Here is a 13,066-nt window from a genome sequence, read left to right on the forward strand (position 1 = left end):
TCATGCAACACCTAGTTGGCCCCTACAAGCTTGTGCATATGTGACCCCTGGATGATACTAATGTGGGTGGTAGTGGTAGTGGTGGTATGCATATGTGTTTATGCAACAAGTACTCAACCAAGATGGCTTAACAAATAGTCTCAGCCCCTTATGACTTCTGTTAATTCATTTCCTCAACATTATTTGATGGGCTATCAAATACTAAAATATTCTTTTAGGGATAAACAAAATGGATTCCTAATTGTAAATATCATGGAAAGAGAACTTCTTGTATCCACAAAGCTGCGTGCTAATCCCATGAGACCTTTATTCACTTTGTTCTCTTTCCTCTTGAGTTTCTTTCTTTCCCAAATGTATCACAGAGAAGTAATAATCTATTTTTTTAAAGAAGATTTATTTTGGATTAAGTGATTTCATGATGCAACATGGTTTTAAACAAAAATAGAGATCAGTATGAAAATAAAACAAATTGTACACATTAAAATATCTTTCCCTCAAAGCATTTTGGAATCATAAAAAAATACAACACAAAAGTCAGGGGTTCAGGTGAGGATAAGAATACAAACTTTCCAGAAAACCAACATCTAGTCTACATTTCAGAATCCCAGGATCCATTTAATACCACCCACAAATCATTCCGAGGATGTCAACAATCTGCATTATTTGCTTTGGAAAAAAAACAGATGAAATTTAAATATAAGGTGAAATGGGAGCTGTATGGTCTTAATGCCAATACTAAATACCTCCCATTATTATTCTCTATTAAAAGTCACATCGAATGAATATGAAGCTTAACTCAACTCAACAAAAATAGAAACATAGCTCTTGACTGTGAATACCTGGTATAGTAGACACATGGGTGGAATTGGTGAAAAGAAATGGAAAGGCTTAAAAAAATACATCACCTGTGCTCTACTGAAATCTTAGAAATAAATATGGTTTTTTTTACAGAGCCTTAATATTAAAAAGTAAGCATTATTATAAAATTAGATTAATACTTTCAGTAAGAGGCAAGAGAGATGCATGTATTTTTATTTATTTTGGAATGCCTGCATCCCTATTATAAAAACATGTAATCTTATGCACTTTCCAATATATGAACAGCTTCAAATTTTACTTACGATATCATATAAAGAAAAATAGGTTGTAATAACAGCTTTTAGAGCATAGGGTCCTAAAAGAACATTCAGTTCTGTGTGTTTCCTGGTTAATTCTTCCAAGGTACTTCTTAAACATTATCCCTTTTTTACAGAAGGTGTAGTAACCAGAAGTTTACTGATGGTTCCTTACCTGCATCAGTAATAGCTGATTCAGTTTGAATCACACAACATACCTATCAACATTCCTCAGGGTTGTAATATCCTAAAAGAAAATTAGAAAGATATCACCTGCCCAAGGCCACTGGACGTAAACATCACGTATGTAAATTTAATTTCCCTGTTTTTCCCAGAAACCCTACAACTAGGGCCTGCCAATGCTGCTGAACTGTGCCATTGTGAAAGCCAAATAAACTGCCTAGCGGATTAAATCTAAGCAAATGTGTTTTCAGTCTTGATTAGCTTCCCGAAAAATTGGAAACACTGATTAGCTTCTCCATTTGCAATTCAGCAACCTAATTCTCAAGTTTTTGCTTTCTGGATTAATAGGGAACATTTAAATAACCACTAAAGAAACCATGAAAATGTCCCAAAAGCTATTCTAAAGTCAAAGAATGTCTGCTGAGAAACAAATTAAGCATCATAAATATGTCAAGCTACAGTTTTGTTTTTTTTTACTTACATAGAAAGTTCAATAATAACAACAGTAATTCTGAAGTTAAATAAAATCCATGACATAATGTAATGCTAAATTGTCAAATTTTCCTGATTCATCTATGGTTAGCTTTAATACTTTTAAATTCTGTTGTGCAATACAGAAGATGTTACCAACCTACCAAAGTTACATGACCAGGGAGATTATCAAGCAGTAGCCTCACTAGGCAGCACGACATTCTTTTTTTCTTTTTTCTCCCAAAGTCAGAAACCAAATTGAAGCCCTAAGATGATCTTTCCAACTCTCTCTCTCTCTTTTTAAAGATTTTATTTATTTATTTGACAGAGAGAGACACAGTGAGAGAGGGAATACAAGCAGGGCGAGTGGGAGAGGGAGAAGCAGGCCTCCAGCTGAGCAGGGAGCCCGATGCGGGGCTCGATCCCAGGACCCTGGGATCATGACCTGAGCCGAAGGCAGATGCTTAATGACTGAGCCACCCAGGCGCCCCGATTTTTCCAACTCTTGTTTTAACTTTCCCTTTGCTAGGGTCCTGTCTTAACCATCCCTGCATTCCTTCTGGCCCAGATTGCTGTGATTAAGGGTAGCACACACATCCATTATATCCTTTGTGCCCACTCCTTGGAATGGAGCTACCACTCCTGAGTCTTGACAGTTGGTCAATAATTAGCATTACATTCCAGCAGGTGGGGGACACAACTGCTGGGCTTCTCTTTATGCTTTTTGCTTTTCTGCTTTTTGTTTCTATCACCCTTCTAGTGGACAACCATTGTCCTTAAGCCACAATTTAGAAAGCTTTAATGTCTCTGGCCTTCCTTTTTTTTTTTTAAGATTTTTTTATTTATTTGCGAGAGAGAGAATGAGAGACAGAGAGCATGAGAGGGAGGAGGGTCAGAGGGAGAAGCAGACTGCCTGCTGAGCAGGGAGCCCGATGTGGGACTCGATCCCGGGACTCCGGGATCATGACCTGAGCCGAAGGCAGTTGCTTAACCAACTGAGCCACCCAGGCACCCCGTCTCTGGCCTTCCTTTGCTTCCATGTTAGATAAACAAATCTATCTGGAAAACAATCAAACTAGAAAGGTAACAGTTTTTGCACAATTAGAATCTGATAAAAGTGACATGCTCATTAATTTAAACTCAAGTTTTATGGAAGTAAGGTGTCTAAGATCTAGCGTGCTTTCACTCATCAACTAAAGCAGATAAGAGGGAATAGGGCCTGAGACTCAGGCCCAGTTTGGAGAGTGGGTCACATTCTTCTTTTGCATGTTTTTACTGTGCAGGGTTACAGATGTCTTTTAATAATGGTATATCATCATTTCACCTGCCTTGGGAATTTCTCCAATATAGTTAAGTTGGAAAGACTTTCAGGCTCTTTGTTGTAAGATGTTTGCCTTAGTTAGAAGTGGGCAAGTCATAAATACAATTTGTGCAGAAAGACAGACAAAAATTGAGTGAATGTGAAGATGACAGAGAGGAAAAGAGGACCTGCAGGTGTTCCTTCATCCACATCACTGGAACCTAGCTACCAGAGCTTCTAGATCCATCCTTTTATTTTTATTAAAAAATAAAATAAGGTTTCTGATTAAAGCAGGTTTTCTTCCCCATTATCTTGCTTCCAAGTAATATCTGAGAAAACTAAACTACTATACTGTAGAAATCCACCAAATGCCATCAAATTTTGCATTGTTTTAAATTTCTCGTAACAAGTAGTAAAATGCAAGTATTAAGTCTATGAGGAGTTTTTCCACGAATATACTAATTGCTTCCATGGGATTTTCAGAAGGTGACACACTTTAAGAGTGTCTGAAGAAATGAGAATTTGGGCAAATGCAGCATCTTGCAAAATTCACTGATAGTGGAATATGTTTGTAGAAACATTAGTCTCCACATTTCTTGGAATGAAACCTAGAATTGTAACCATGAAGTGCTGAAATGGGTCTTACAAGCCATCCATGAAAAGCAGCCTCAACCCAGCTGGGATTGATACCTTCTACCCCACAGAAGCATGTGAGCAGCAAAAGACAAGATGACGCACGGGAAAGCACTTTGAAACTCTAAAGCGCCGCACACACACATTCTACCGTAACTGTTAATCATTTTGAATGTAGTTTCAGTACTTCTGATTGTTAATGCAGGTGAAACAGATTTTCCTTCATTGATTACAGAATGTCTACTAAATTATAAACACAACATATGCTAGAAGAATGTGACCACACTTCTTCAGCCAAAATCCATTCATTTTTATGCACAAAATAAACGTCCTGACCCCAGAAGTGGGTTGCGCTTGAGGACTGGGATTTTTCCCACTGAAAACCAAAAGTACATTCAGTGCAGATGAAAGGAAACAGGGAAAGTACTGGATTTAATTTGGGCATTTCTCTGATAATTTGAGGATCCTTGAGCTGCTCCTTCATGGTTCGGCTCCCCATCTGCGCACTTTAAGCCCTTGTGTGTGAATGTGCCCTGGGCCTCCCCCAGTGTTGACACACTATCACGTGCCATTAGTTGCCAAGAGAAAGAGCATTTATGTGATTTTTATTTTTAGCCACAGTATCTCCCACGTATGAAGCCTTCAGTGGGCTTCCCAAATGGAATAAGCCGTTCTCTCCTCATTCCTTAATTGTAGAACATACCAAATTTTATTAAAAATAGTTTTTTTAAACCTTAGTGTCTACTCCTCTAGACTGTGAGTTTCTCAAGGGTATATTTTGAATCTTGTGGCTCATCATCAAACACAGTGGTTGGCACAGAGTGAAGGCTGATGGTTTGCCTCTGGCTTCATCTAGGAGACGTTCTGCATACATACACGATGCATCATGACTGTCTTTTATAGAAGACAGTATAGTATAAGCATCACTCATGAATTTCTTAAAGAAAACGAGACCACACAGCCAGGTCATCTAGGCTCAGAGTCCAGAAGAAAATATTTATGGGTATTTCTATTTGTAGAGGATATTAAAGTCTAATTTATTCTGTGGAAATGTTATTTAATGTTTTTATAGTTACTATTGGACTTTTTTGTTTACTAATGATCACTTATCATGGTGTTCTGATATGTTAAGTACATCTTTGGTAATTCCCAATTCTGAGAACAATAGCAACAGTGGATGATTATACTATTATTTGGGAAGAAGTTAGATGCCTTAACAAGAAATACATTTGTTAGGATTAATTAAAGAGATGCATTTTATTTCAAACCTCTTTTACCTAATAATGTGGAATGTGATAACAAAGTGTCACAAACCAAAATGAAAGCTAACATGGTCTATTTTTGAAAGAAATGTGTAACCTTTCATACCAGCTGCTTAGAGAATGCCAGCTCTGAACCATCTTATATACAATCAAAGATGTGGGTTTTTTTTAAGTATGTTCTACTATTTTTCCTTATAATGAAAAAAATACAAACAAGTAAAAATAGTTTGCAAAATTAAATATATACTTATATTCATGATCAATAAGTACAAACTAACATTTCCAATGAAAACTTTTTTCTCTTCCCTTTTTCTCTGGTCCAATTATAGTACACAGATAAATCTTCCTTTCTTATCTCCAGATTTCAGTAACCTTTTTTGGGGAACGTTTCCCCATGCTATAGTACCTGCCTTTAGTTCAGGAATGCAACATGAGTGGTATTTCTCTTGAGGGTCTCAACAGTAAACATAGCTTAACCAACAGGAGAGCAATTAGTTCTTATAAACCACCTGTGAAAACCATGCATGTGACCCTATAAAATACAAGATTGCCAACATCCCATAATAGGAATTCCATGGCTACTTATAATTCTCAAAGAGGTGTTTGGGCAACACCTGTAAAATCACAGGCTGGCAAACCAAATGCTAATCCAGTGCTTTTATTATCCATGATTTAACTTCACTCTATTGAAGAACTCACTCCGATTAGTTACGGCCATAAGTCAAGAAAAAAACAATGATGTGGAGTAACCCCAAAAGCAATAAAAATGAAGAACATCCTCTGATAAAACTATGCAGAAATAACATTAGTGATATCATGCAGTTTCTGAGATACCATAGAAAAATTGTTTCTTAATATTGATAAGAAAATTATGCATCAGTGAAAATGCAGGCTTAGAAATATAGTACTGAGAGTTTCAATTTGTGATGTCTTCACCGACGAGGGAAAGTGGAATTCTTATTACTAAAGAGAGCTGATCTCTTGGGTGTTGCTGATGGTTCCCTAAATGAGCTTAGTGTTTAATGATGCTGTACAAATAAAAAGCAGTGGGGGAAATACGAAATATCTGTATTAAATGCCATCCTGTAAAGTATTTGATGGATGGAAGAAGTCTAATGCATTTTAAATAAATGCACATCATACTATCACATATAGTGAGTCTTAAAAAATTATTACTTAGATGCACAGTCCTTGTAGTGGTAGACATGGCACTGTGAAGGAAGTCTGATTTAGAAGCTATTTTCTATTATACTTGTCCAGTGATGGAGTTGCTGTTAGTCATATTGTAATGTCCCTTCAACTTTGGTACATTCAGTGCAAAATGTTTCGGGGAATTTTTTTTGTACCTTTATAAAAATAAAAGGCCCTTTTGTTCCCTTGAGAGTGCTTAAAAGGATACATACTAGCATGATGCCCGAGTAAGCATGGAACATGGAAATGGAACAGGTTGACACACAGTAGGACAGGTAGGTTCTTATATACAGCTTAAAGAACATAAATATAATGAACCTATGACGAATAAAACAGAACTCACTGTGTATTTTTTCCTGATATGCTGTGATTAATTGCTAGTTATTTTTAAATTGTTTTCATGCATTATAAAGCATAAAATCTGTCATTAGTTACTCATTGTATAACAGTTTGTCTTCAGCCATAGTTACACACTTTGCATATACATTGCCACAGACCACCTTATTGCAGATCTTTAAAGTTACCTCATGTTGACTGGCTTTCACTTTCACTTGCGTCCCATGAAAGCTGAAACCTACGGTGCACACCATGCAGGCACTCATAAGCAAGAAAATGAACATTCTGCTATAACTTAGGGCTTCAGTGAATGTACTTTCAGGAGACATACTGGTTTTTATTATATTATTTAACCTGCGCTAATTTGGAGATTGGGCCAAGTGCTGCCAGTTTGGCTGGATCCACGTTCAGGGGTAAGTTTCAAGATTCTCCTGAGTCCCTAAAAGTGACTGTGGAACTGATCGTGTACAGGTTCATCTTTGTCTTGGAACATAACACAAATGGAAAAAAGTTTGGCAGTCAACAACTGTTGATTGAAAGACTGTTGGGTTGTTCCCTGGGCATCAAGCTCACCCCAATCCTTCCAAGAGGACTCATCACCACTATCCGGTCCCCAAATGTGACAGAGTGTGTGTTCCTGGAAAATCAGAGCATTCAGCTTTACTCTAATGGAAGTGTACTCTTCAAACTTCCAATGGTCAGCCATTCTTCGAGAGGGCAGCTTTTGAAATTGCCTGTCCATACGGAGCCCGATCTCACTTTTCCAGGTCACTCAAGTCCAAAAGTGCTGGTCTCTTCCACTGCTGTCAAGAGTTTTTCATAAAGCATGGAGAAGGATGGGTACGGGGGGAGATCCAGACGGTTAAAACAAGTGTGAGCTCTGCAAACAGAAGCAACAGTACATAGATTAGAATGCTTTGAGTGAAAGGAGATTGTTAGGTGTGTGTGCTCATGCTTGTCTTTCATATTAGGATTGGCTTGTGGCCAATTTTCACACTTTTTTGGGGAGAATCTTTGAAAATATTTGAATTTCCAAAGAGAAATAGGATATTTAAAAAAATATTTTCTTTATGTTTTCACAACCATTTAAAATCCACATTACATACATATTAATATTACTATTTGTTTAGTTGTCGAAGAATTGCAAGACAAGTTGTTCAGTTGTCGAAGAATTGCAAAGACAAGTTTGGTTTTTTTGTATCTCTTTTGATGTTAGATTTTTTTTAAGTTTTTATTTGAATTCCAGTTAGTTAACATACAGTGTAATATCAGTTTCAGGTGTACCACTTAGTGATTCAACACTTACATAGATATGAGTATCAGTTCTTGCAAAGTGATTCATTTTCAGAGTTTGCATTTGTCTGGGTGTCTCAGAAAATCTACAGTTTTACATTTTTTCATTTTGTTGGGCAGGGAAGAGCACTGAGTGTCTCTGAGGACCCGCCTCATGTGTTAGAGTCTCGGGGAAATTCCCTGGCTGGATTTTCCTGTCGAGGTCAGTAGACCATTGTTACTTCTTTCAGTCCTGTGCTATAATCTGTTTTCTCCTAACTCACAGTACAAAATAATGTCCATTTAAATCATCACATTAAGCATTCTTTTTTAGAAATGCCTCCCCTTTGCCAAGATAGGAAAAAAATGTTTTCCTGTTATTTGCACCTGAATCACAATAAGAAATAGACAGTTTCCAAAATAGTACATCTTATCAGGAAACAAATCTGCACTTTTGACATGGAATAGGAAGCACTTTACTCTGAATGTACAACAGCTTGTTTGTGAAAGCTAAACAACTTTGACTAAAAAAAAAAAAAAAAAATGCTCCTGGATTAATATGGAATTTTAGGAGCTATGATTATTGATGGGCTATTTTTACAAAGTCACATGTTTAAATTTTCATTCTTATAAATCACTCTAACACTTAGGAAGTAAATATAATTATATTCCTACATGCAGTATAGTGCAGTGGAAAGATCAGAAGTTTGGAGTTGGACAGACCTGGGTTTGAATTCTAGCTCTACCAGCAAGCTGCATGATTTGGAGTTATTAAAACTCTCTGAGACTCTGTTTTCTCACCTATAAAATGAGAATCATATCATTTGTCTCAGAAGGATACAAGGATTAAATCAAATAACAAAAGCATTTTTTTTTTTTTAAAGCATGCTTAGTATAACGCCTGGTTCACACTCTTTGACGAAGTAATAAGAGATGTATTGTTAGCTACATTTCATTACCATTAAAAAGATTTGCTCTAGATGCCTTCATTCAATTGCCAAAAGATATCATGACTCGTGGAAATGATGAGATAACAAAGAGATAATAAAGCAGGTGTGTGGCCACACGCCTTATCCGATCAGGCATGCAAAGGGGCTCAATTATAAGAATATCAGTTTTAGGACACAGATAGTACGGGCTCAGAGCTTGTGACTCTTGTTATTACAAACGCTAGGATATATTGGGGGGAAGTTATCTAATTACTCTTTGCAGCCAAACACATTTTTAATATAATAAATTATTTCAGATTGCATTTGATATAATTCTTAATATAATTCTTGTGATATCTTCCTTACACTGGAACCTCAACTTGGAAGCCTCAAGGAAGAAGTTAACTTTTTTAAAAACTGAACTAGCATACTAAGAGTCCCAGGAATGATTTAAAATCTATCTTTTGTATAGAATTTTTTAAAAGAAATATAGAATTATTAAATGAAGACTTTATCTCTGTTCTAGGGAAACAGGAAGAAGGAAAGAAGTAAAATATGTTTTGAATATAATTATATTCCAGACTTTGTGTGCTAGACACATAATAGTCATTATCCCATTAGACTAAAAGATGATACTCCTTTAAATAAAATTTAAAATGTTTCATTTCTTTGGTTACCAACACAGCTGAGCATCTTTCTCCAAGTCACCTTGCTTGTAACATTTCCTATTTTGTGACCTACATGTTCATCTCCTTGGCCTGTTTATCTTTTCAAGTTTTTTTCAAATTGTGATAAAATACACATCACATAAAATTGATAGACATTTAGCCATTTTTAAATGCACAGTTCTGTAGCAGTTAAGTACACTGACAGTGTTTTGCAACCATCACTACCACCCATCTCTGAAACTTTTAAATCTTTCCAGACTGAAACTCTGTACCCATTGAACACTAACTCCCATCCTCTCCCATCCCGGCAACCACAGTTCTATTTTCTGTGAATTTGACTATAGTAGGTACCTCAGGTATGTGGAATCATACAATATTTGTCCTTTGTGACTGGCTTATTTTACCTAGCATAATGTTTTCCAGGTCCATGTTATAACATGGGTTAGAATTTCCTTTCTTTTTAAGGTTGAACAATATTCCATTGTAGGTATATACCGCATTTTGTTAATCCATTCGTCCATCGATGGACACTTGGGTTGTTTCCATCTTTTGGCTATTATAAAAAAATCTTATGTATATTGGTGTACAAATATCCATTCAAGTCCCTGTTTTCAATTCTTTTATGTATATACCCAGAAGTGGAAATGCTGGATCATGTAGCAATTCTATTGTAAATCTTTTAAGGAGCTGTCATACCGTTTTCCATAGTAGCTGTATCATTCTACATTCCTATCAGCAGTGCACAAGGGTTCCAATTTGTCTACTTCCTCATCAATACTTGTTATTACTATTATTATTTTTATAATAGCCATCCTATGAGTGTGAAGTCCATTTGTCATTTAAAGCTTCAGGATTTCTTATTGATTTGTATAAAAACTACAAAATAAAGAGATTAACTCTTTTTTAAAATTTTATTTTATTATGTTATGTTAATCACCATACATTACATCATTAGTTTTTGATGTAGTGTTACATGATTCATTGTTTGTGTATAACACCCAGTGCTCCATGCAGTACATGCCCTCTTTAATACCCATCACCAGGCTAACCCATCCCCCCACCCCCCTCCCCTCTAGAACCCTCAGGTTGTTTCTCAGAGTCCATAGTCTCTCATGGTTCGTAAGAGATTAACTCTTGCATTATCTCCTGCTAATCTCTTTCAGCCTGTTCACTTTTTAATTTAGTTATGCATTTTATTTACAGAACAATATTAATCTGATACATTGTCATTCTATCTTCAGTGTGTTGATAAGAAATGTGTTGAAAAGGCGATCACTATTGCTTACACCTAGTAGGAGGTTTTGTTGTCTATGCTTTTCTTGATAGTGTTGGTGTATCAAAAATTGTTATTTATAGGTTGACTTTGGGGACAACTCTTCTTAAAAGAGTAATCCATAGTTGTAATCTTGAATAAATATGAGTGAACTCATTTTCATGAATTGAGTCATACTGGGTGGACTGGGAAATAAAAATAATTCAGGATGACCCATTCTCTAGATAAGCAATAATCCCTAATTAATGTTTTAGTTGCTTAGGAGAGGACAGGACACAATTTATCTATCACACTCTTGTTAAGCCTGTTCCTTCCCTCTTGACAACCAAATACTTTCCCTTAACTGAAGGCTATTTTTAGCTAATTAAGAATTAACAAAACAGTCACATACATGGGAATGAGAATTCATTCAATGTTTCAAGTCCCCAATTAAGTTCTTGCACATACTCAGTTGTAGAATTTTAATTCATTGTGGTTTTGTGGTAGGCAGAATAGTAAGATGACCCACCATGACCCATGCCTTTGTATAAGCCCCATCTCTTGAGTGTGAGTGGGACCTGTAACTCACTTATAACCCATGGAGTATGGCAAAGGTGAAGGCATATTTCAGATGTAACTAAAGCTAATCAGTTGATTTTAAGTTAAACAAAAGGGTGATGATCCTGAGTTGGCCTGATCTAATTAGGTAAGACCTTTAAAAAAGCATCGGGGAGGTCAGAGACTCTCACTGTTGCTGGATTTGAAGTAACCTGCCATGAATTCTATAGCTACAATTCTGCCAACATCCTAAAAGAGCTTTGAAACAGAACTTGGCGAAGAAGGTCCTTCGCCACTTGAGCCTCCAGGTGAGAATGCAGTCCAGCTGATACCTTGATTTCAGTCTTGTGAGATGCTGAGCAAAAGACCCAGCTACGCCATGGGTGGACTCCTGATCCACAGAAACAGTGATATAATTGTGTTTTAAGCTACTAAGTTTGTGGTCATTTGTTATGCAACAATAGAAAATCACTATAGGTCTCAAGATAGTAGAATTAGTCCAAGAAAAGGAGGTAAGTGTGATGAATGTAATACAGTAGAATCACCCCATCAGGGACAGGTAATGGGCCACAGCTGGGAGCGAACAGCTGTCCTCTCATTCTCCCAGGCTCCTGAGCAGAGAAACAGGAACTCTGCGTGTCTCTCTGCAGTTTCTATAGCATCTTACCCAGTAAATCCTTAAGCCTGAGTACTCTTTTCTCTAAAGACTCAGATCTCAACACAAAGGGAAGGACTGGACAAACTTTTTTGATCCTCTTGAGTCATAAGACACAATCACCATTACTGATCCATAATCTAAGATAATTACTGCCTCCTAAATTATATCTAGTTGTATAACATTTGGTTACGATAACCGAACTCTTCCTCTGAATAAACTTAACAGCTTCTCTAGAAAATGTTTCATGAGGATGGAGAAAGAATATATTGTGGAGGGGAAAACTACAGAAAGATTAAGTGGTTTTCCCAAGGTCAAAGTTGAGTCAGTGACCAAATCAAAAATAGGATCCCAACCTAGGGGAAGTCCAACATTAAACCGAAAGCAGGAAGACTAATGCTCATTGGCTCTGTTCTTTCAGTTCTTTTTGGAAGTCTGAGTGTTAATTTCATCCTACTCCTGACTGACCTGCTAGCCCTAACATCCTACTAGATATTCTGAGGACAGGGATTAGCAAAATAAAGCTTCAAATATTTTTTAAATGAATGACTCAAACAGTGTGCAGTAGCTCTGGGGAAAATAGTCTGGATTAGGTCAGTGTCAGTCCAGAAAACCCTGGGAGATACCGGGGGATTTTTAGGCTTAGCTCAAACCATTCAGTTCTATCTCCGGCTCACCAGAAAGCAGAGAAACTCTTGAGGAACACGGAGTGCAACAGAATCACCCTAGAAGCTTGTTTACAATGGAGATTTTTGGCTGTACCCCCTGAGATTCTAATTCAGAAAATCTGAGCGTGGGCCTAAGGATCTGTATTTTAACAATTACTACAAATGAGTCAGATTCAGGTGGTCTCCACTATTGGAGACATCAAGTGGATGAGAAACAAGATATCTACATTGGCTATCTACACCAGCATTTTGTATGCTTGCAAAAATTTCAAAACTCCTTATAAACAAGACAGCATTGCTAATAAGGAAATTGAGGAATAGTGTGGTTAAATAAGTTGCCCAATATTTACCATCAACCTGCAGTATGAGCCAAGAACAGGAAAAAAAAAAAAAAGCAAAACAAAACACAATCCTCTGAGGCTTTTCACACCCCCTCTCCCACCCCATTCCATGTCCTAAGAAAACTCTAGCAGAAAATAACAGGAGGGCCCTTGGACTGTGTTGATATTGGCAGCAAAAGCACATCCAGTTATTCAGTCTCAATAAAAGGACATTTTTCAAATCTTTCAAAGC

At 36.8% G+C, this 13,066-nt stretch overlaps 1 protein-coding gene across 12 annotated transcripts in view; it reads right to left on the minus strand.

Annotated features, from left to right (window-relative positions):
• Nucleotides 1–454: 454 nt before the first annotated feature.
• HECW2 (HECT, C2 and WW domain containing E3 ubiquitin protein ligase 2) overlaps nt 455–13,066 on the minus strand; it is a 363,868-nt gene continuing 351,256 nt past the window's right edge. For all 12 annotated transcript variants that reach the window (XM_064586855.1, XM_064586854.1, XM_064586849.1 and 9 more), the window contains one exon: nt 455–7,371. In XM_064586855.1, the coding sequence (XP_064442925.1) occupies nt 7,260–7,371 (112 nt within the window). In that variant the 3' untranslated portion in view covers nt 455–7,259. The remainder of the gene's footprint in view (nt 7,372–13,066) is intronic.

The sequence above is a fragment of the Mirounga angustirostris genome, unplaced genomic scaffold, assembly GCF_029215605.1.
Source record: "Mirounga angustirostris isolate CCGP_5_RB_7025 unplaced genomic scaffold, mMirAng1.0.hap1 SCAF_3, whole genome shotgun sequence".
NCBI lineage: Eukaryota > Metazoa > Chordata > Mammalia > Carnivora > Phocidae > Mirounga > Mirounga angustirostris.